The following is a 26318-nucleotide window of genomic DNA, read 5'->3' as shown; positions in this document are numbered from 1 at the left end:
ATATTACAAAATCATACACCCATTCTTTTCCTTAAAAGATAAATCTAGAAGACTGATTATTTGGGTAACACAATTCCTTCTAAAGCAAAGGGAGGAAAACGTGCGCCTCCCTCCCCCCCCCCCCCCCCCTCCCTCCAGACTCTTTAATCAATAATTATGTGTTGATATATGTATTCCATTTAAATATAAGTATTTGTTAACATTGTAGATCTTGCACCTTATGTGCAATAATTGCCTCTGTAAGTTAAATTTAAATGAAAAATAAAGGGAACAAATACAGAAAACAAAATAATTTCTACAACCAAATAAAATGTTTTTATCCAAGTATGCTGTATGTTAAGCACTGTTTCTACTGGACCAGTAAACATGCTATTGCACTGCACATGAGATACTATATTCAGCGAATTTAAAGCAGCAAGGGTAGGAAAATATCCAAAGGAACTTAAAGAGCCTCACAACTCAGGAAAGAAATGACGACAAAAAGTTAATATGAACAATGCATACTATTCAAATAGACGGAGGCATATGCTGATAAAGTTCCAGAGAATAGAAGAAAGTGAAATCACAAAAATACTTCTAGGCATGCTGAGACAAGCTGTTCAGACTAAAAAATGATTAGCAGGGCTAGATGATGATCTCTAAATATATGGTGATGCACATGCAAATCACATCATGCGGGACTACATTTGGTAAATCATGCTGCAAATGAAACAGGACAAAGTCTTTTGAAATGAATGTTATATTTTCCTTTTCTACAAACAATAGCTTCAAACTCACTAACCTGGATCCTCTCCTGGTGGATTCTGCTAATTAATTTTTGAGAAAATATGGTATTTCGGTGTTCATAAGATGACGAAATGATATCACGATTTTCTGATATACTGTCAGAGGGAAAGCGAAATGGGGAAGTTTCTTTCCTCATCGGAGATGAAGGCTGCGACTGTGATGGGGTTGTGTTATTGGATGCCAGGCTCTGCCACCGGGCAGATCCATGGGGATTTAGAGCCCGAACTACATTAGAGTTGGCTGGAGGGGTTCGACCAACCAAATGTCTCACGTCCTGCACATAAACAACAATACATGAGACAAGGTTTAAATGGAAAAAAATTTTTTTCTTCTTTGCTAATTCTAAAGCACAACAAAAATAACTTGTAAAAATGAAACTGCAAAAATAAACGTTTTTAAAATATATCTGGTAAAGAGAAATAATATCTCTTAATAGCTGATCCATGCTATGAAGTCAACTAGTCACATAAGGAGTACAGTTTTCCAGCTTACTCTTCATGCACAAAGTTTTTGGCTCTATCAATGAATTACATGGAATGAGCATCAAAACATGTTGTTCCACTGTTCTTAATGATGTTATAGTTCTCACTGACATATGATGCTATACCATCTTTATTTGAAGAAAAAGCTGCTCTTTGATATTAGGCAAAACCAAAATAGAGGCTGCCAAGTAAAATGGATAATGTGTGTGAGATGTGATGATGCAACATAAAGCCCACTCAGAAGAAAGAGTGTACAATTTGGTCGTTACTGTACACTGTGTATTTAATGAAACAGCAGACAATGGTCACTCTATGAAGAATGAAGTTAGCTTTTCTGCTGATACTGATTTCACCTCAAAACCTAGACATTCAGATGAGGTAAAGCACAAAATCTACATGATTATCATGTTAGTAAATGGGTCCCCTTTAATATACATGTGTAGATTCTTAAACCCACTATTTCAATGGATGCCTTTGTTTTTTTATGTCCTCTGTTCCTCTTGATATCAGGGATTGTTGTTACGTTACACTACCAAGAAACAGAACACACACACACACACACACACACACACACACACACACACAGAGAGTTAAAAATTCCAAGGCAGATGACTTCGTTGTTGCCATCACGAAATTATTCCACATGAAATTATTGCTACAGTACATGTGGCTCACTATGTGTATCGACCTTGCCTTAACACAGCTGGCCACACACTGCTGCCCCAGAGCCGAGAGAGCTACTTTTGACATGGTGACCTGTGATGTCATTGTTAAAGTTTCATCGAAGTTGCATGTCATGACAGCATGACTTAGTTCAATTTACGTTCTACATAATTTTAAATTAAGTTGAAAGGCAATTTCCTGTATGGTTCAGCACATCATAATACAAGACACGCCAAATATACAAAAAGCCAAAATAAAAATGTATCATTATGCAACTTACATCAGCATCTCATTTGGGAAGTGTGAACCAGGAATCAGGTTTTGTCAATGGCATACATTTCAGAAGTAACCAATGTACTCTTATTGATGTTTCAGTTAATTCATATAAAAAAAATTCATCAATTATAGGTAAGTAGCAGCTGAAATAGAGATACTTTCACCTACTAGTTTGACAGTTACCTTAATTATATCAAAATGTCAAAGTATCAAAAAACAAGTGGAGTAGTGCTTTCCTGTCACACTTGAGTTTAGTTCACAGAAGCTACACCAAACAAAACCTGTTACATCAATGTAAAAATAAAAATAAAAATATAAAAAAGAAAGAAAGAGAGAGAGAGAGAGAGAGAGAGAGAGAGAGAGAGAGAGAGAGAGAGTCCTGGCTTTCATTAAATGTTAGCAATCTTAAGTGTATTTTTTAAGAAGCAAATCGAAATCAAAGACCTGAATCACATAATGAGAACTGACAGAGCATAATGATGGTATGAAAAAGTTAGACAATTTTAAACCGTATTACAAGTAACCACAAATGCGCTTGTTAAATTACGTATTAACAAGATTTAATACTTGATAATTTAGGTAAAAAAGAAACACAAAGCTCTCGGTTGGGAGTGATCAATCTGAGGTCAATCGAGTACTTGCAGTCAATCTTTGATCATTAAGAGAGTAGTGAATCCAAGATAATTAAATCTCAGGCATCAAACAATTGTCATTTGAGTTATATTGGTACAAATTATTAAGTGGAGGAAAATATGATGTTGAAAGGATTATAAACTTAACAATGGGCTAAGAAAGCTACATCAACCACCACTCATTCACCAGTAAGAGAACAAAAGTAACAATTAACGAAGGGAATGCCACGATACTGCCATCACAGGACCGATAACTCAACAAAACTGTAGCTCTTCGTTGGAACCAACATTACTGCTAACACGTGAAAAATTTGTCTCTATGCTAAGATCATGCCTTCAATAACAGCTTGACTGCCATGTGGCTAGGACAAAGGTTCCCAATTCGTGTTTGTAAGTAGGCGCACACAGGCCAAAACTAGTATTTCTTGTGTTTTCATGGTGGAGCTTCCATCTAAACCTGAATAGTTCATAAAAGAATAAGCTGATGAAGGTAAGAACACACTACTTTAGAATTATGGCAGTGGGCAAACTTTTCAGTAACATTCTGACCATAATACAAAACCCACTGTCATGATATGTGATCAAGTATCATATTTTGAAAGGAATAATAAAAAGATTGTGAAAGCTTTATATTTAGGGAAGGTTATTTAGTCATGACACACAAATGAATGTTTTCATAGAATATCGACTTCCACAAACTTTCTCCTCTCTTTGCACCATTTTCTTCTGGAATGATTATCATCTTCGACCCATGTCTCATAAGTCAACAAAAATAATCTGACTGGGTCAACGCATGAAACAGGTAATACTGTTTGTCTTCCAGGTTTAACAGTCACAGATGCAGATACCCAAGCCTTACTACTGCCCAATAATAAGGGAAGTACACTGGAAACCCATTGGAATTTCCAATTGGAGCAGTTAGAGTCCCTTAGATTGGTCATATTTTACTATAGTCATTGCATCAGAATGTTGGTCTCACATAAGTTTTTTTTTAATACTACCATGGAGAACTGGATCTGTGGTGCAGCATGCTGGTGGATTAATCAGTTAAAGATTTCTCAGCTTACAATACAATATGGCTTAATTTCTCTTAATATTTTTCCTTTTCTAATACATACTGTGATTTTGTTTTCCTCCATTTTAATTGTGTTTTAGGAGTTGCGGCTCATTGAAACCAAATTCCTGCGGCTCATTGGAACCAAATTCCTCCAATTTGATTCACTACTAAAGATGATGTATCTGCTGTCAGTTTCCTGTAATACTGACTAGAGAGAAATACATAATGTGACAAGGGTAGGGTCAGAGAGGAGGGACTGTGATGGAATACAAGAAGTGGAATAAGGAAATATGGAGGAAGAAAAGATCATTGTCTACTTATTCAATGTTATGAATAGAGATAAGTTGTGTATTGAGTACTGCCCAGCACCTTAAAATCAACACTCCATTTCCTCCTTACCTTAACAGGTGTTGTTTCTGGGGTTGCCTCTACCGCAGCCTCAGGTGGTGATGTCCCTTCATGGGGAGGCACAGAAGCATTAACATGCCCCTGCAGAATTCATACAAAATTATTAAACATGTGTGACACGTGAAAGATTAGTACTTGTGCTCTTTAAAACATGGTGGTTAGAAAGATAGTGCAGAAATAGCAACTTCAATACAACACAGAAAATTGATATGAGAATGTAAACGAGAAAATATGAGTACACATCATAACAGACTTGGTTTGCCCTTTGAATTTTAACTAGATACATTCTGTACAAAAATTTTCTTATTTATTTCTTTACAATACAGTTACAATACGTGGAGTGCTTTTATTTGGAAAAACAGTTAGAATCTATAGCTATAATGGTACTGAATTGTATATACCATCCACTTGACCATGTGAGATGGTTGGTAATGCATCGTAGAGACGAATGTGCAAATAAAAGGAAACAACAGAGTGGAACTCAATAACAGAAAATAGTATATCAAAAATCTCGAAGGAGGTCACTGAATTTTGTTAAGACAGATGAACTATCAGCAATGCCTTATGGTTTCAGTCTGCTAGACAAAGGTTTGGCATATAATCCATAGCACTGGTGTACTGGTGATTTCACGCCACTTTCGGCATGTGATATACGAACTGTCTGTGTTACTCAAAAGCTTTAAGATTAAAAAGCACTCCAGTGTGGACTGTATCTGCTGTGCAAATCCCTTTTCACATTCTTCGTACCCTGGCAAGCTAATGACCCATAAATAGTAATGCCCAAAGTCTAATGATACACTGGAGTTCTTGGGAATACGTATTTTGGGCTGAGTGAAATAATATTGGTAGCAGTGGATCAAGAAAATTTAGGCAATGGTTTCAGACCATTAGACATAACCAGCAACTGCATCTGCACTTCTACTGAAATGTGGTGTCAATTCTGGCTTATTGATCTCCTTTAAATCATGATAAATTAGTTACCTTCTATTGTTATTGATGGTGAATAATTTCCATCTTAAAATTACAAACATTTCAACTTTAGCACTGACTGAGCTCATACTCTAAGTTTTACATCTATCTCCATTTTACATATTTGTCACTGTTAACTGGCTCCTCCAAGGGTTTTCATAAAACAGTATTCTGAGGTCCTCCTTGGCACTCGGTACTCTGTTGGTGACTCCATGCAGCACCTGCTGTGATGAAGTATGTATGCTGATGAACTCCATCTACCGTACACTGCCCAAGAAGTATATCAAGCAAATAATAAAATACAAAATAAATGATATCGTGTATTTTAAAACAACATCTTTTGGGATGACAGTGAAACACCTATTTTACATCTCCGTGCTGTCCAAACATAAAAAATACAAAATAGAAGGAAATGCAGATTCAAGGAAAACATTAAAACACCCAAAATATGACCAAAAATATATGCAACTGGCGTATATCATAAGCCTTTCCAATACATGGTATAAAATCTGTATAAGTGAATGAAATTAAATGTATAATACAATGCTTATACAATAATTTATGGTAACAAATTTCATCATAAATAAGAATCACTAATGTGTAACAGCAAGTAAAAACTCATAAAAAAATTTAAGTTGGTGTCTGAGTACATGGCAATCTAGCTATTTTCTGACATGCTATGACCACAAATTAAAACATGCATTTTTGAGAGACCGTTCCTTTGTGCAAAATCAGAAAAAAAAGCAAAACTTGATTAATACGCTGAATTAAACCGAAAAATGTGAAGCATGGTGAAAGGCGTCGGCATATAATATGTTAATATGTGGTGGTGGTGGTGGTGGTGGTGGTGGTGGTGGTGGTGGTGGGGGGGGGGGGGGGGGGGGGGAGTGATTTCCTTCTGTAGTCAATGGCAGTGCAGCATACACAGGTGACAAGCATAGTGACCTCTAGTGTACTGGTTGTAAACATCCAGTAGACGAGCTCATTTTACATCTGTGGAATGAGTACATTTCGCACTAATTTCTGCAGCATAGGTTATGATAAATACGGGCCTCAGCACACATCCGTGTGACATCAGCAATGTAGTGTTTGTGACCAACAATAAATACTTATCAAAGCCCTTTGGTCAAATCTGTGACAGTGTGGTAGGGAAGATTTCAGCACAGATAAAAGTTAGAGCGAGGGCCATTGTTTAGATGTTGCCTGCTTCAGTACATTTAAGCTATAAAATGATAAAGTATGAGGGTGGTTTGAAAAGTTCTCGGAATCACCACGAGAGGTCAGTGCTAGCGCAATGAGTTGTTCACATGATATTCACTGGACTGTTGCCTGTAAATATGTGCCATGTCAGTGCTCTTGGAAGAGAGCTGTGGAGGGTGATGTGGCTCTGTTGTTCTCGCGTAGTGAATTTGTGAGGAGGGGGGGGGGGGGGGGGGGGGGGGGGGAAAATCGAGATTTGAGCAATGATTAAGTACTTCGTAAAGAAAGGTATGAAAGGAAAGGACATTCATGCCAATTTCCAGAATACACTGGGGGACTCTGCTCCTTCATATTCAACTTTTGCCAAGTGACAAATGAATTTAAATTTGGTCAGGAGAGCTTAGATGATGATCCTTGCGGTAGCCGGCAAAGAGGTATCACTACTACAGAAATCATTGCAAAAATGCACAAAATGGTCATGGAGGATCACCAATTGAGAAAGTGTGAAATTGCTCATGCTTGCCAGATGTCATCTGGAAGGGTATATCACATTTTAACTGAAGAATCAGAAATGAAAAAATTATCTGCAAAATCGCTCTTGACGCTTGATCAAATACGCATGAGAATGGACATATCAGAACAATACTGGCCCATTTAAGGAGAAACGAAAGATTTTTTGTGCTGGTTTATGACTACAGATGAAACATGGATGCACTACTATACTCCAGAGACAAAATGACAGTCAAAGCAGTGGGAATATGCTGATTCTCTGCCACCAAAGAAAGCAAAGACAATTCCTTCAGTGAGAAAGGTCATGGCATTAGTGTTCTGGGGTCGAAGGGAATTCTGTTTGTACATTATCTCCCAACTGAGCAAACAATTACTGGAGAATACTAACCTCCTAGATGAACTGCAACAAAAAATAAGTGAAAGAACGCCAGGTTTAGCAAGGAAGAAAGTCATCTTCCATCAAGACAATGTGCAACCGCACATGTGCCATCACCATGGCAAAATTACATGAACTGAGGTATGAATTGTTGTCACACCTGCCTTATTCACCTGATATGGCTCCATCTGACTTCCACCTTTTCCCAAAACTGAAAATTTTTCTTGATGGACAAAGATTCACTTCAAATGAAGAACTGATAGCTGGTGTTGACAACTATTTTGCAGACCTGGAGCAAACTCATTTTCAAGATGGGATAAAGGCACTGGAACATCATCAGACCAAGTGCACTGATCTACAAGGAGACTAAATTGAAAATAAGAAAAGTTTCAGTGATGTAAGTACTTTTTTTCTATTCTGCTCCGAGAACTTTTCAAACAACCCTCGCATATTTGGTGCGTCACTACCACCTCAGTGATCATTCCAAGTTATGAATAATACAGAAGTCTTCGTAACATAAAGCAAGGTGACTACAAAACCATGATAAGTTGATGGAATCATACAAAAAAATAGCTACAGCAATCAGCTGTATTTCAAGTTGCTGCACTGTGGATGATGGTAAGTTTACACATAAAAAGAAAGGATGTGGAAGGAGATGGAAATGTGAAAATCCAAGTGCATTCAAAGTGTACAAAAGTGACATAAAAGTATTTATTTTTACTCTAAATAATTACCTTAACCTTCATAAATTCCTCCTTGGGTGATTTAGATATTGTTTCACACATTTCTGGCATAATAAATAAAATGGTACACTGAGGGAATCAAATACTATAATTCAAGCTAGAATAGCTTTCTCCTGTTGCTAAAAATCTTAAAGCTGTGAGAGGATCTTTAATGCAAGTAGCATTCATGATTTAAATAATGAAACACTAGATCAGTTACGCATTTTTTCACAATTTGCACAATTCTTTATGAGAATCTATTCACATGTTCAAGTAGAAATATTTACAAAGTTAAGCAATTTAAAAAAAAAAACTAGGCTGGACCCCGCATGTCAACAGGGGACTGTTTCAAGTTGGTTGAGGAACTAATTGTGTGGGGTGTCTATAAAATTACACTAAACCATCAAAATATAGCTGCAAGGCAAGAGAGCAGAACCACATACAAACACTACATAAAATACCTACATAAATATTTCCTCTTAATAATGAGATTAACTTCTCAGAAGGCATCATATTAAGTGTGAAAAAATACATAATTAGTGCAATGTTCCATTATTTAAATTGTTAATGACACAGTTGCATGGTATCCAAAAACATCGTTTGTGATGAATGAAATTATGAATGGTATTTTGTAGATGAGTCATATATTAAAACATGAGGGGCCACTTTCACGAGGGCAAACTGAACTTTTTGTTCACCAGTTCTCAAATACTTTTTGTTGTTCTTAAATGTCCTCACACAGTAGCCATGAAGCAAATTCTGGTGAACACTTCCAGTGTTTGTTCTCCCTATACACAGTTTCGCCCAACTTCGAGCGCTTCTTCTCACTATACACAGTTTTGCCCACAATCATTTCCATTCTTCTTTCTTTTCAAGCAATGCATTTGCCACCAACATTTGATAGTGTACTGGTGACAATCGTGTTACAGCTCCAGTGAAGTAGTTTGGACAGAGAAGTTCAACGAAATCTTTGACAAATATCATCTACAGAGTAATACGGGTCTCACGTTTCAGATGTGTGTCAGCCAGCAATAACAACACTTTGCTGACGTCCCACAAACATGCACTCTGGCCTGCATGTATCATAGACCACGTTTTTGAAAGAATGGAAATAATTCTGAAGTAGTGGTCCTGTGAAGGAAACCCAAAATGAGGCTATCAATTTGTTGATCACTGCAGTGCCAAGTTGATGTTTATGGATGTGTTAGTAACAGGTGACTCAGTTTTGGCGAGAACTCCTTATGGGAATGTGTGTGGTTGCATAACATGTGACATATTTGTGACAAAGCAAAATGTGAATGTTATTGCTCATCGTTTCCAAATGATGCTCATCATTTCATTTTCAGCAATTTAAGCTGTCCTCATAGGTTCCTGTCTAACCACACACTCTGACACTATCACATATTTGGAAACAAAATGACAAATATTTTTGAGAAGGAAGAATATGAATTTTACTGCTACTCATTTCAGTCTCAGCAATTAAATCTGTCCTCTATGGCTCCTATCTAACCACACAATCGGAAATCACCACATATTCAGAAATGGAAATCTAAATATTTATTTCACCCTCTGTTCTCTAATCAAGACAGAAATGTTAAATAAAATTGAATATTGCAAAACATACTTGTATTACACCCATAACAAATTCCCAGAATGTGTTATATCCAAGATTAAGACAAAATGTTAGCTTATAGTAGGATGTGAATCTGCCACCTCTAACTCTGTAAACTTATGATGTTACTTATTACACTACAGATAAATCGTATGAGTTACATCTCGTCTTGGGTATCATAATATTTCGTGAAGCCTTATATCCTTGATCTTTCATTAACAGACATTTAAAAATAACGATGATGTGTTTGTGACACCTTTTCAATGTGTCGCTGCTTTGAAATGGCATACTGCAGCACACATACCAAAGGAAATGAATAAGCAAAACACACACAATACACACTGGGGTCATTCACATGCGCTTGCAAAAATCAATAGTCAACAGCCCACTTGTGATGTCGGCTGCGCTGGCTGTTGGGTGATGTAACAAGTTGCCAAGCAATAAGAGCTCACTAGCAGGAAATGGCCAATGTTTTCTTGATTCTAACTGAGATATTCTTCGAGAATCAGTGTTTGAATTTAAAAGGTTGACAACTGATATCATTGCTGAACAAAGTACATTAAAAATACGTGCAAAAAGATTAGACAGAGTTATAAGTGGCACAAGAAAAGGTGGCAGCTAAGCCCCTTCGTCATGTATTGGCTCAGTCCAGAACACTTCATGTTGACTGTCTTGTTTTCCCATTGCTGCCACAATCTAGCAGCAGTTGTATCACAATTGTGTAGTGAAGCTAAACATTGCAAGCTGTGTTGGCATAGCCGATCATAGATTACTTCAGAATTTCCTCCCTCACAAATCATCTCTCCGCAACGGCCTAAAATATTCCCTTAACTTCGCTACCTCCCATTGTGCGAACTGTCTTTCATGGCAGTTATAACTCGTTCAGTCACATCAAATGGCAATAGGAAGGAAACGGGATGAAGTCAAGCAAGATGTCAATTAAGAATGTAGACTAGAGATAAACCTTACTAGAAAGAAACGTACGAACAGTGACTTTTTAACATTGATCTTATGGGTTTTTCAAAGGGGCTACAAATTTATGAGGTAAAATAACAAAAAATGTACTTTTATCTCATTCAGAAAAAGCTGTATACCTGCTTGCTCACTTACAGTACAGAAAATTTTGCAACTATTCATTTCCCTCAACACGTGCCACTCTACATAAATGACTAAGTGTGTTTCTACTTACTAAGCCATCTAACTGAGATACAAAATACCACTAAAAGAATAATTCTTTTCATTTATACAAGAACTACTTGATTATTAATCATGTTTTTTCTTCTCATTAACTAATTAATTAATCTACTGAAAACAACCATACCCTTCCCAGTTTGCTTTTGAAAGCTATCTAATGAATTATATAACTTAAATATATACACATATATTTTCGTATCATCATCATCATCATCATCATCATCATCATCATCATCATCATTATTATTATTATTTTTCTTTCAAAGTTAAAACACGATATGGATTTTAATGTCATCGTCTTGCTAATGCTGTAATATCTTTATATAACCCTTTATCATTATGTTTTCCTTAAAACTGAAACTTTATTAATGCCATATGCAATAATGTTCTCCTTTGGGAGGCCTGTCACATCTGACCAACCACAATTTTCTACTTATTATTTCCGCAAAATCACAACCCCTTTTTTTGTAAATAATTAGATATTCAAATTTAAAATGTTGTATCACAATGTGCCTGAAGTTCACCTTCAGGCACATTGTGATACAACATTAGTCCTCACAGGACGGGGCGTGAGTCATACTTGGGTAGCTCAGTTGGTAGAGCACTTGCCCGCAAAAGGCAGAGGTCCCGAGTTCGAGTCTCAGTCCAGCACACAGTTTTAATCTCCCAGGAAGTTTCATATCAGCGCACACTCCGCTGCAGAGTGAAAATCTCATTCTATATAATGGTAAGACAGATTTCCAAACCAAACCTTAATTTGCAAGACATTTCCAGGAGCACATGTCAATTCTGATCACAGTTTACTAGTTATGAACTGTATGTTAAAACTGAAGAAACTGCAGAAAGGTAGGAAATTAAGGTGATGGGACCCAGATAAGTTAAAAGAATGAGGGGCTGAGAGTTTCAGTGCGAGCACTAGGCAACGATTCACTAGAACAGGGTAAAGGAATACAGCAGAAGACAAGTGTGTAGCTTTTAGATGGAATAGTGAAGGCAGCAGAGCATCAAATCAAACAGCTAAAAAAACAATGCCTAGTAGAAGTCCTTGGATGACACAGGAGATATTGAATTAAACAGATGAAAGGTGAAAATATAAAACCATGTAAATGAAGCAGGTGAAAAGGAATACAAATGTCTGACAAATGAAATTGACAGGTAGCGCAAAATGGCTAAGCAGGAAGTGCTACAAGACAAATTTAAGGATTTAGAAGCATATAGCACTAGGGGAAAAGACAGATATCACCGACAGGAAAATTAAAGAGGCCTTTGAGGAAACAGAACCAGTTGTATGAATATCTAGAGTTCAGACGGAAAACCAGTGCTAAGCAAACCTCAAAGATGTAAGGAGTATATAAAGGGTTTATACAAGGGAGATGAACTTGAAAGCAGTATTATAGAAATGGCAGAGGACTTAGATGAGAATGAGATGGGAGATATGATACTGTGAGAATAGTTTGACAGAACACTGAAAGACCTAAGTTAGAACAAGGGCCCTGGAGTGGACGACATTCGGTCACAACTACTGATAGCCTTGGGAGAGCCAGCCATGACAAAAATCTTCCATCTAGTCTGCAAGATGTATACAAAATGCCCTCAGCCTTTTAGAAGAATATAATAATTCCAAAGAAATCAGGTGCTGGCACGTGTGAAAATTACCAAACTATCAGATTAATAAGTCACAGTTGCAAAATATTAACATGAATTCTTTACAGATGAATGGAAAAGCATGTAGAAGCTAGCATTGGAGAAGGTCAGTCTGGATTCCGGAGAAGCACTGGAACATGTGAAGCAACACTGACCCTACTAGTATCTTCAAAGATAGGTTAAGGAAAGGAAAACCTACATTTACAGCATTTGTTGACTTAGAGAAGGCTTGACTGGTATAATCTCTTAAATTCTGAAGGTAGCAGAGGTAAAATACAGGAAGCAAAAGGCTACTTACATCTTTTACAGAAATCAGATGACAGTTACAAGATTCATGGGGCATGAAAGAGAAGCACTGGTTGAGAAGGGGGTGAGACAGGGTTGTGGCCTACCCACAATGTCATTCAATCTGTACATTGAGTAAGCAGTAAAGGAAACAAAAGAAAAATTTAGAAAAGGAATCAAAAGAAAACTTTGGAAAAGGAATTTGAAGTTCAAGGAGGAGAAATAACTTAGAGGTTTGTTGCCATTGACATTGTAATTCTGTCAGAGGCAGCAGAGGACTTGGAAGAGCAGTTAAATGGAATGGCCACCATCTTGAAAGAGGGATATAAGATGAACATCAACAAAAGCAAAACTAAGATAACTGAATGGCATCAAACTCAATCAGCTGACGCCAAGGGAATTAGATTAGAAAACTGGTAGTAGATGGGTTTTGCTATTTGGCCAGAAAAATAATTGAACATGGCCGAAGTAGGAAGGATATAAAATGTAGACTGACAAAGATAAGAAAATCATTTCTGGAGAAGTGAAATTTGTTAACACTGAATATAGATTTAAGTGTTAGGAACTCTTTTTGGAAGTATTTGTACGGAGTGTTGCCATGTATGGAAGTGAAATGTTAACAATCTACACTCTACACATGAAGAGAATAGAAGCTTTTGATAAGTGGTGCTACAGAAGAATGCTTAATGGCTAATGGGTACACAATGTAACTAATGTGGCCCATAACAGAACTGGGGAGAAAAGAAATTTATGGTACAACCTGACTATAAGAAGGGATCGGTGATAGGACACATTCTGAGACATGAAGAGATCAACTCAGTACTGGAGCAAAGAGTTGAGGAGTGGGGGTGAAAAATGTAGAGGAAGGCCAAGAGATGAATACAGTAAGTAGACTCAGAAGGATATAAGGTGCAGTAGGTTTTCAAAGATGAAGGGGCTTGCAAAGGATAGTGTAGCATCAAACCAGTCTTTGGACTGAAGACTACAACAGCAACAATGAAAACAACCCAACCCAATAATCTCAGTCAAATTTCTTTAGTCTGGGCTTGCAGATTTGGCAGTACACAAGAGTGGGCTCAAGATGTCATTTCTGGTGTGGTGAGCAAGGTGGGGTGGGGTGAGAAAGTGGGGATGCTACTGGTGGAAGCAGCACATCATGTAAAAAGTAGTTACTATGAAAACTAACACTGCAAGTTATGCCTCCCAGCCTTCCATACGCACTAGCCATTGAAGCACCTCACTGCCATCACAAGCAGTTGTAATGGATCTGGGAGATGTGTTATTTTCTACCGGATTTGTCGATACCAAATTGTAAATGTTTTCTTATATTTTGTCAGAATTTTTTAAATTGTAATTTGCCTTATTTTATACTAATTTACTTATATTTTTGAGAGTGACAGCATATTGATTACTATAAGTAGATGTGACGAAGAATATCAAAGAGACTGATTACAAGTGGAAGCTTGTGTGTTGTGTAAAATGTCTTTGACGCTGGAGTCGTCTTTGACTGTAGTCAGTCGGCAGTGAGGTCTTGGTGTGTGTTGACGGTAGAACAATGTGCAGGTCGCCGTTATAAATAATTTGCTAGTGAATAGGAAAAAATGAATTATGTTACTATTTTTTTATATAAACTTTAAGAAGAAACCACATTCAAAGAAATGGTATTTGAAGCACCAAAAATGAGGCAAACGCATTGAACCAGGTCATTTCTGCAGCCGACGAAACTCCATTGTGGAATCATACTTCCACTAGACGACTGAAGCCAAGACAAATATCATCTTGTAAACATTTCACGGAAAAGATACTGTCACGAAATATGCCAAATTTAAGTAAATAAAAATAGTGAGCATATTTCACAGTGCATTGATACAGCCTCTGCACCCACCACCAGCCTACCATTCTGAGATCACTATAGGCTAGAGAAAATGAGGAAGTCAGATCACAGCCCCCAGCAACAGAAGTCCTACAGCCCTGGAAGAATAAGTCACTGAGGCCGTGCTCCTGCCATCAAATGTCACTGAGCTACTGGGTAGGATTACTGCCTGTTCTGCCACCTTACATTGTAAGTCGTGATTTCATCCTGGGCAATACCACCTCTATGGACCAATTAGAAGGGAGATAGGTCTAAATTCTTACGACTCCAGCTACGTGGAGAACGGCTCAGAGTGATAGAAATATTATTTGCTTAGCAGATAGTTCTAACTTCTGGCTGTCACAACTACAGGTGTCATGACAAATATGTCTCACAGGGAGAGTTGTTGGCCTGTAGCAGGAAACTTATACCCAGCCCGATTGATTGCTTGGCAGTTTGCAACTTGTTATATAAGCCTCAAAAAGCTGATTCATGAACAGAACTCTACCTAGTTTTGTGGGCCTGAACTTTGAACTGAAACTTGATAGTGTGTGGTGGTGTTTGAGACAATTCTGACTTGGTTGTTCAGTATTAATTTTCAGCTAACATTACTTGCAGTTGTAAAGTTCACACTCTACTGCTTTTCTGCCTGTGACTTATTATCCAACTTGTTTTCCACGTGGTATGTGGTTAGTGGCAGTATCCTACCAAATTTGCATCACGCTGTGACAAAAAAGTAGCCAAGAAAATTACAAATATCAGTTAGTATAGGAATCTCAAACAGAAGAGAAAGATGTGGCTTGAAAACTAACAAAAATATATTCCATGGAAATCATTTACGACTACACACAAATGTGCTCACATTCTGATGAGATAGAAGACCACTAGGGAGATTTGCAGAAGCCGACAAATGAAAACAAATCCCACTACAGGAAAATGTGAGAATTTTTTTCTAGAAATAGACCTGATAGCAGAAATGACATCACTCATTAATAAATGACCATAAAACATGACTGTCCTTAACAATCTCTTTTAGAAGAAAATAATCAGAAAATGGGCTTGCCAAAAACAAAAAGTGAATCTGACTATAATTTATCAAACAATAAAGAAATTTCATATGAAGTGACTACCAAATCATTTCACAATTCCAAGATAAAAATAGATTGTTGGTATTCGTCTTCAGTATGGAAACCAGTTCGGTGCCAGTCTCTCCACTAGTCTATGTTATGCAAGCCCTTTCATCTCTGTGTAACTACTGTAACCAACAGCCATTTGAACCTACTTACTGTATTCAAACCTTGGTCTCTTCCATAATTTTTAACCCCCCCCCCCCCCCCCAATACATACACACCTACATACACAGATTCCCCTCCAACCCCAAATTGGTAATTCCTTTTGATCTCAGGATATGTCATATCAATAGTCCCTTCTTTTGGTCAGGTTGTGACAAATTCTTTCCTCTCCAATTCAGTACCTGCTCATTATTTATTGGATATATCCATCTGGTTCTGTAACACCACATTTCAAAAGTTTCTATTGTCTTACTGACTGAAATGTTTATCATTCACATTTCACTTGCATGCAAGGCTACCCTCCACTTAATGACCTTCAGAAAGGCGTCCCAACACAAATTTATCTGTACTACTACATAAACACGAGAAACTGCTACCAAAAATCTCAAAAAGTTCAGTCTATTTACTTCAAATTCTTACAGGTTACTCTGATAAATATTCAGATGGCACAGGCTACAAGATTTTTTAAGCAACAGTGTACAAGTTTTCTGTTAAAACTGATTGCAAGAAAGAAAATGATGTGCTGTTAAAACATGCGAGGTTTTCTTTCTTTCTCTCAGTCTGTTTTAACTGCGAAAGAAGGCACTTGAACCATTAGATAAATTGTATCTCCCATATAGTGACTTTTCCTTCCAAAGCACATATTGTCCATCCTTCATTACAATCTCATAATCTACATCTACTTTGTCTCTCTTGTGCTGTCCATCCACATCTTGTCCTTCGTTTTCCCCACTCACCTTTGTTACATACGCACTTTGTTGCTCCCAACGGACTTAATCGTGTGCAGTGCTGCCAACGGACTTAATCGTGTGCAACTTTTGTGACATCTTATAGCACCAGTCACGGTAGTTATGACCGTGCTCCATGCTGCATACATACCATCCGCCCACTGGACCTACTGCCGCTGCACCCTCCACCCAATAGTTTCCCCTTCCCCCATCCAGGCACTTCCTCACAACTCATGTCCCCACTTTATCTTCAGCATACCCCACTCTCTACCAACTTCTACAACAGCCCATCACATACTTAGCCCATATACCTGCCTCCCCTCCCTCTCACATTCATTCATAGCTGTCAAACCGGCTGCCTCCCTCCACAAGGTTAGCTGACCTCTTCCCAATTCCCTCTCTCTCCACCCACCCCAATCGGCCAATCGACATTAGCCCCACCACAAGCAGTCCATTACAATCAAGTACCCCACTCACTCATACAGTTATAACTGGTGGAGACTTCAATCTATCCTCGATTTGCTGGAGAAAATACATGTTCAAAGTCGGTGGTAGACAGAAAACATCTTCCGAAATTGTACTAAATGCTTTCTCTGAGAATTATTTTGAACAATTAGTTCATGAGCCCACAAGAATTGTAAATGATTGCGAAAACGCACTTGACCTCTTAGCCACAAATAATCCTGATCTAATAGAGAGTGTCATGATGGGTACAGGGATTAGTGAACACAAGATCATCGTAGCGAGGCTCAAAACAATATCAACCAAAAACACTAAAAATAAATGCAAAATATGTCTATTTAAAACAGCAGATAAAAATTCACTTGATGCTTTACTTAGAGTGTATCCATTCCTTCCAAGCTAATTATGTAAGTGTAGACCAGATATGGCTCAAATTCAAAGATACAGTATCAACAGCAATAGATAGATTCGTACCGTGTAAGTTAATAAGAGATGGGACTGATCCACCATGGTACACAAAACACGTCAGAACACTTGGAAAAAAAAAAAGAAGAGCATGCCAAATTCAGAAGAACGCAAAATCCCCAAGACTGGGTAATTTAGTGCGGACGTCAATGCGAGATGCTTTTAATAGGTTCCCCAATGAAACACTGTCCCAAAATATGGTAGAAAACCCAAAGATATTCTGGTCGTATGTAAAGTACACCAGTGGCAAAAAACAGTCAATACTGTCACTGCACAATAGCGATGGAAATGTTATCGATGATGGTGTCACTAAAGCGGAGTCACTAAATACAGTTTTCCATAATTTCTTCACGAAAGAAGACAAAGTAAATATTCCAGAATTCGAAACCAGAACAGCTGTTAGCACGAGTGACATAAATGTAAATATCTTAGGTGTTGCGAAACAACTCAAATCACTTAAGAAAGGCAAGTCTTCCGTCTAGATGGTATACCAACCAGGTTCCTTTCAGAGTATACAGACACAATAGCGCCTTTCTTAGCAATCATACACAACTGCTCACTTGACGAAAGGTCTGTTCCTAAAGACTGGAAAGTACTACGGGTTACACCAATATTCAAGAAAGGAAATAGGAGAAACCCATTAAATTAAAGACCCGTATCATTGACCTCAATTTGCAGTAGGATTTTGAAGCATATACTGCACTCTAACATTATGAATTACCTTGAAGAAAATTATTTATTGATACATAACCAACACGGATTCAGTAAATATCGTTCTTGTGCAACACAGCTAGCTCTTTATTCCCATGAAGTAATGTGTGCTGTTGACAAAGGATCTCAGATTGATTCCATATTCCTAGATTTCAAGAAGGCTTTTGATACCGTTCCTCACAAGTGACTATTAATCAAATTGCATGCATTTGGAATATCATCTCAGTTGTGTGACTGGATTCGTGATTTCCTCACCTCAGAGAGGTCACAGTTTGTAGTGATAGACAGTGAATTATCAAATAGAACAGAAGTGATATCTGGCGTTCCGCAAGGTAGTGTCACAGGCCCTCTGCTGTTCCTGATTTAGATGAACGATCTAAGTGATAATCTGAGCAACTCCCTTAGATCGTTTGCAGATGTTGCTGTAATTTACCGTCATCAGACAATCAATTCAATTACAAAATGATCTAGAGAGAACTTCTGTATGGTGCGAAAAGTGGCAATTGGCACTAAACAAAGAAAAGTGCAAGGTCATCCACATTGGTACTAAAGGAAATCCGATAAATTTTGGGTATAAGATAAATCATACAATGAAGGCCTTCACGACTGGACGTTTCAGCTGCCGAGAATTCATCCTGGTTGTATGGTCCATGGGATAGAAGAGTTCCACGGACCACAGCCATACAACCCAAAAGAATTCTCGGCATACGATAAATCGCACAAATCAAAGGGCTGTCAATTTGACTAAATACATAGGAATTATAATTATGAGCAACTTAAATTGAAAAGACCACATAGATAATATTGTGGTGAAGGCGAAACAAAGACTGCGCTTTGTTGGCAGAACACCTAGACGATGCGACAAACCCACTAAAGACACAGTCTACCTTACACTTTTCCATCCTCTGCTGCAATATTACTGCGCGTTGTGGGATCCTTACCAGGTAGGATTGACAGAGGACAACGAAAAAGTGTAAAGAAGGGCAGCTTGTTGGGTGTTATCGCACAATAGGGGTGAGAGAGTCACTGGTATAATAAGTGAGTTGGGGTGGCAGTCACTGAAACACAGGCAGTTTTCTTTGTGGCGAGATCTGTTTACAAAATTTCAATCACCAACTTTCTCTTCTAAATGCTAAAATATTTTGTTGACATCCACCTACATAGGGAGAAGTGATCATCATAATAAAAAGAGAAATCTGAGCTCGAACGGAAAGATTTAGGTGTTACTTTTTCCCCACGCACCATTCGAGAGTGGAATTGTACAGAAGTAGTATGAAAATGGTTCGATGAACCCTCTACCAGGCACTTAAGTGTGAATTGCAGCGTAACCAAGTAGATGTAAATCTGCCGAGAAACAAAGCATTGGTACTGTTAGTCCAGCTGACACCATATAGGGGTAGAGACGTCCATGTGTGCCTGTCGATACTGGTAGCTGATTTGATACGTATTAATTATATAACTGAGATCAAAATTAGGGGTGAGTAACATAGAGTGAGTTAGTGTATCTAGACTAGAGCTGAGTACTGCAGCAAACCCGTCTTCAGACTGAAGGATATAGTCAAATCAAAGTTATATATACAATGAATTCTCTATCTAAAGTTAACGTTTTAACATATCAAAGATGATAATCCACACACGCCACTGCTTTGAAGAGAAATTACACATATATTCCTTCCCAAGAATTGTGATTATAATATGTAGCATTTTATTGAAACATGTATAGACAACACTACAATATTCGTATAGCATATTTTACACCAAATTTACTACTAACTCTAACGGGACCTATGATTACAAACTGCAAATCCTGAACAGAATATTAAATTCTGTAAGACTGTCACTAAGTTCAGTTATGGAACAAGCAGATATGCTACAAGGCGAAGATATTAATGACCTCAAGGAATCAGAATCAGTACTACAACTGTACTATTGTCACATTTCATCACCTTCAAGGAAGTTGGGCTCCAAGACAGCATTTCATAATGAACACTACTGTAGAATTGATAATTTCACCAGAGCCTGCAGAAATCTTCTCAACCATTCCCATTTCTGTATTATAATTCTGGTGAACTATTAAATGTGTACTCTGAATTCACACACAGATACTATGCTGTTGGGGGTTGCTGAACCGATATAATTATAATAACTTAATACAGTACCTAAAGCTTTCCAGTCACTTCCAATCTTAGTACACAGGCAACTCTTTAATACTACTAGCATTGCGAACACATACTTAACATTTTAGCAACAGTTAACAAGTTAGTAAAATAATTTAAAACATATACTTAATACTTTGGGAACTTAATTTCTTATGTCACTCCTGCTTTCATAGACGTTGAGGCAACACAGTTTTCTGGCAGCTAAGAGTGGCAGTAACCAGAAAGCAGTTATTACAAGTCAGGTTTATTCGACTATCAGTTCAGCACCTCCAGTCAACCACACTGAGTGTCAATTTAGAATACATAAATGTTATTGACACAAGAAACAAATCAACAAAGATATAAGATCGGCCACTCTTGCATCAACATTCACCTGTGAGTTTGGGGTTTGTGGTATGGATGCCGGAGCTGACTCTTGAGGTGGTGGTGTGGATAATCCAAAGCAAGCACTTGGACTCCAGAACTCATTTTCTGTAGGTGGGTGCCGAACACTCAGAGGAGTAAATGCTGACTTCAGCAAGGTACTATCTGTAAAAAACAAAGTAGTCTCAAAATGTTCTGAACAAATATCTATCATATTACAAAATTCCATCTTTGATATGACATTATTCTTAAGTAATCCTTACAGAAACACTTAACAGTCCTAGTATAGTAAACTTCAGTTGTTTGTGATAATTAAATATCAAGCTCACAGACTTCCAATTTTCTAATATATGTAAATGCCATACACACATCATTAATTATGAAGTAATAATTACAAAGACCCTTGGTAGTGAACACTACAGCCTAAAGTAATCTTTACAAAGATTTTGAGGTGTTTATCATACCATAGTATAGTATAGTATAGTATAGTATATAGGTCTATGTATATCCAATAACTTGCCACAGTATATGAACTGTCACAGGTAATATCATGGAATTTAAGACTAAATTTAAGAACTTTGCGTTGAGCAGATCCTCTTATTCGAATGGGCAATAGAGCTTTATAGGTACCCTTAGAAACAATACCAGAATTTCCCTAAAGATGGTGCTAGCTGTCAGTACAAGGGACCACGAGACCACGTCTGCAGCACCATCTGCTTCCTATAACGGCTGATAAAAATATCAGCGCACATGCTCTTGGGAAAACACAGTGTTTTGAGTGGTACAAAAACCCAAAAGTGTGATTTTGACATAAGAAACAATGAGCGTGGGAAACCACTAAAAAAGTTCGAAGACAACAAATTGCAGGCCTTATTGGATGAAGATGATACTTTTATTTATTACGAGAAAAATGGACTGCAAACAGCAGGCATAGAATACTCACGAATACCTTGCAAGCATATATTATACAACAAATCAAAGTAAAAAGACATGACTCAGTGTCATTTATATCACATAACAAGTGAGCACTACCACAGTGAAACGAACAAGGATCTCAAATCCAACTTAACTAAGGGAAGTCTTCCAAATTTGCAGCCAACAAACTATTTCCCTTGTAGTTTAAGGCATCAGCCAAGACTGATACAACACTAAAGTTTAAGCCCGTTAATAAAATAACATACTTGTGCACCAAAGGATTGGGGGGAGGGGGGGGGGGGTGCGACAATTGATTGTGCATGAGAAAAAGTTTACTAACTGGAATCAAAGTACTCATGGAGTGAACAATACTACTCAAAACATGGCAAGTAATGGAGGATGCCAAGGCAATGAAAGAAAGTGTTGGTACAAGTCTAAATCTGCATAGAATCTTAAGCCACTAATGTTTCCCAACAGTAGCCTCTAAACCCAAACTTATAACTAATGTCAGAGCTCCATAAACACCAAAAACGCATATCTGGTAAGATGATCACAGTATTTCCCATAAGCTGCATGGAAAAGTAAAGGATGCCATGTTCTTGTGTGTTTGGTGGTCCCCCCCCCCCCCCCTCCCACACACACACACACACACACACACACACACACACACACACACACACTTCTATTATACTTAGGACAGTGAAGTTTACATCAGCATACCACATTTTTGCCAGTTACATTTTTAGACCCAAATTGACACATTCACATGATGTTCTTACCAGATACATGGTTTTGGTGTTATGAAGTTCTGACTGATGTAGACCTAACATTAATTTTAAGTTTTGAGTTTATGGGTTACTGTTGTGGGACATGAGTGACTTGAGACACTATGCAGATTTAGACTTGTACCAACATTTTTTTTTCATTGCCTTGGGCTCCTACGTTACTTGCCATGTTTTCAGTAGTATCGTTTACTCCACGAGTACGTTATGATTCCAGTTACTAAACTTTTTTCCATACATAATCGTTGCCACCCCTCCCTCCCCCTTCGGTGCGCAAGTATGTTACTTTATTAGTGGGCTTAAACTTTAGTGTTGTGTCGGTCTTTGCACACTCGCCTATCTTTTAGCCTTATCCATCCCCACATTACCTATTGCGATAAAACTTGCTCTGTGTCAGTTCCTATTTAGATAGGTTCATAATTTTACAGATTGGTCACTAGGGTGATGCCTTATACTACCAGGGAAGTAGTATGATGTTGGCTGACAATTTGGAAGACTCCCCTTAGCTAAGTTGGATTGGAGATCCTCATTTGTTTCACTGTGGTAGTGTCCGCTTGTTAAGTGATACAGAGCACAAACAAGTCATGTCTTTTATCTTTTTACTATGATTTGGTGTGTAACGTATACTCACAAGGTATTTGCTTCCGCCGTTTGCCGATAGGTGGCGACAACGGTAAGTAGCATTTGAAAGAAACAGATTGCAGACGTCAGGCAGTAAGCTTAGACCTCTGTCACATAACCTCATTCAAACATTAGTCGAATTGTGTCTGCGTCATAAAGTTTTCCTTGATTGAAAATGTCTGTTTACGAGCCTAATTCTTGTCATTTGCAGGAGGTGTTACTGTTTTGTTTCAATATGATGAAAACAGCGACTGAGTCTCATTGAATGCTCCGAAGTACGTATGGTAAGGATGTGTCGTGAGTGGTTTCAATGCTTCAAGAAGGGTGATTTTAACGTCGTAGACTGGCATAGTGGTGAAAGAGAGGATGTTTTCGAAGATGTAGAATTGGAGACATTGCTGAGTGAAAACTCAGCATCAAACTCAAGAAGAATTGGCACGATTAGTGCGAGTGACACAGCAAGCCATTTCAAAATGTCTCAAGGCTATGGGCATGATTCAGAAAGAAGTAACTTGGATCCCATGTAAGTTGAAACCAAGAGACATTCAACGGCATTTGTGTGTTTGTGAACAGATGTTTCGGAGGCAAAAACGGAAGGGATTTCTGCATCACATTGTGACCAGGGACGAAAAATGGATTCATTACAATAACCCTAAACGCAAAAAATTATGGGGATATCCCAGCCATGCTTCCACGTCGACGGCCAAACCAAAGATTCACAGCTCCAAGATCATGCTCTGCATTTGGTGGGACCAGCTCAGTGTCGTGTACTATGAGGTGTTAAAACCTAGTGAAACAATCACAGGGGCTCATTATTGAATGCAATTAATGCGTTTGAGCAGAGCCACAATACAGCAAGAGGCACGATAAAGTGATTTTGCAGCACGACAACGCTCGACCCCACGTTGCAAAACGTACTTGTAAATGATAAAATGGGAAGTCCTACCCCACCTGCCATATTCTCCAGACATCACCTGTTTAGATCAATGGCGCATGGCCTGGCTGACCAAAACTTCCGATCTCATGAGGAAGTCACAAATTGGATCGATTCGTCGATCACTTCAAAAGCTGAACAATTTTTTCAATGTGGGATTCTTACAATGCCTGAAAGATGGGAGAAAGTAGTGGCCAGCGATGGAAAATCCTTTGAATGATACATGTGTAACCAATTTGTTTAATTAAAATCTCTACTGTTGGGGAAAAAATGGCGGAAACAAAGCTGTACACCTTTTAATTAGTTTCTACATACATCTTTCTCTTAATAACTTAGGTTAGCCTCATTTAAAAATAAGTGGCTTCTCTTATGTGTCGTTGTCACAGCACAATAAAAATAATGTTGCAGAACAGGCAGTATTTCCATATTAGTAGTTGTATAAACCGAGGTGGCAAAAGTCATGGGATACTCCCTAATGTCATGTCCAATGTTCTTTTGTCCAGCACAGTGGAGCATCCCCATGCTGCATGGACTCAACAAGCCACTGGAAACCCCTGGAGAAATACTGAGTCATACTCAATATAGCCATCCATAACTGTGAAATTATCACCAATGCAGGATTTTGAGCACAAAACACTAGGTCATTTGAAGCTGTGAAATAATAATAATAATAATAATAATAATAATAATAGTAATAATAATAATAAACCCCATGGAGGCCCGGGAAAAGAATAGGCCCCCTGGTATGTTCTGCCAGACGTAAAAGGCGACGAAAAGAACAAACCACTAATAGGGCTAACCTCCGTTTTAGTGTGATTAGTTGGTTCAGGACAGAACTAATCAAGCCTCCGACAAGCGCTGTCATGGTCAGAGATGACGCTTGAACCCTATGCCCGTCCACAATGGTAACGACACTGCTAGCCACACGGAAAATGATTTAAATCCAAATAGAGTTGTTTTGCTGGATATGCTTCCTGCAACCACTCTAGAAGGAAAACAAAGACAGAGGATGAGATGGTCAGATGAAGTTAACCAACACCTCATGTTCTGTTATTACCAAGCAACAAACTTAGGAACCAACACAACTGGATACAGATAACAAGTATACACAACATTTATCATCAGATACCCAGAATTAAAGTTTTTAACAGAACAACGACTAGCTGATCAGATCCGTGTAATAATCAAAAATAACAGGATACCCCAGTCAGAATTAGAAAACATCAAACAACAAGTACAACAAATACTAGAACAAAATAATGTGCAATCAGAAGAAGAAGAAGAAGAAGAAGAAGAAGATACAGTGTTGGACTCAAACATACCAGAACAAACAAACAAAGAACAACAGGCATCAATTAAACAATCAGAGGAAAACGAAATCTTAAGACAGCCACCAGAACAAGCACAAATAGAACATGAAGTGACACACATGTTAGATATAGAAGAAAAATTTCAGCTGACATATATAGAATACAAAGACACAAATACAGACATTAGACCATTCTCGCATAGACCACCAAATAACCCACAAGTCAAAACAACAATAACAACTAGCAACACAATCATACACAACAAAATAAAAGAAAATACAACTACGGAAGAGTTACAACTACTGGTTTATATAGGAGCACTCACTACACTAAATATACACACTAGGCAGAGATCAGAACAAACCAACACACAGAAGAAACCCACAAAACCAGCATGGCAACACAGGCTACAGAACAGAATAGAAAAACTGAGAAAAGACATCGGACAGCTAACACAATTTACAAGAAATGAAATATTAGACAAAAAACGAAAAAGGTTAGGTAAAATCTAACAACAAGAAGCAATAGAGCAATTAGATGAAATTACAAGCATTGGCCAAACGACTCAGAAGATACAAAAAAAGTGAAAATAGAAGGAAACAAAACCAAACATTCAATACAAACCAAAAGAAATTTTACCAGACAATAGATAACACTCACATTAAAATTAAAATAGAATGGAAAAGATAAAATAGCAAATTTCTGGCTAAAGAAGTTCACCTCAACTCATTCACATCTAACTAAATTATTTAACAATCATATTGCAGAACCATACACATTCCCTGATACACTTACACATGGAATAACTTATCTAAAACCTAAAGATCAGCAGACACAGCAAACCCAGCAAAATATTGCCCCATAACATGCCTACCAACAATATACAAAATATTAACTTCAGTCATTAC

General features: G+C 37.8%; 1 protein-coding gene across 2 annotated transcripts in view; it reads right to left on the bottom strand.

Annotated features, from left to right (window-relative positions):
• Positions 1–26318, bottom strand: part of LOC126480669 (hamartin) — a 234346-nt gene that overhangs the window by 107265 nt on the left and 100763 nt on the right. Inside the window, exons 9-11 of one of the 2 annotated variants that reach the window (XM_050103892.1) lie at positions 20859–21013; positions 4296–4385; positions 782–1060 (exon numbers count right to left, since the gene is read on the bottom strand). In XM_050103892.1, the coding sequence (XP_049959849.1) occupies positions 782–1060; positions 4296–4385; positions 20859–21013 (524 nt within the window). The remainder of the gene's footprint in view (positions 1–781; positions 1061–4295; positions 4386–20858; positions 21014–26318) is intronic. The other variant, XM_050103893.1, reaches the window with a different exon arrangement.

This window comes from Schistocerca serialis, chromosome 5 (genome assembly GCF_023864345.2).
Source record: "Schistocerca serialis cubense isolate TAMUIC-IGC-003099 chromosome 5, iqSchSeri2.2, whole genome shotgun sequence".
In the NCBI taxonomy this organism is placed as follows: Eukaryota; Metazoa; Arthropoda; class Insecta; order Orthoptera; family Acrididae; genus Schistocerca; species Schistocerca serialis.
Note: the sequence above shows the minus strand (reverse complement) of the source record. Positions and strands in the feature narration are given on the sequence as shown.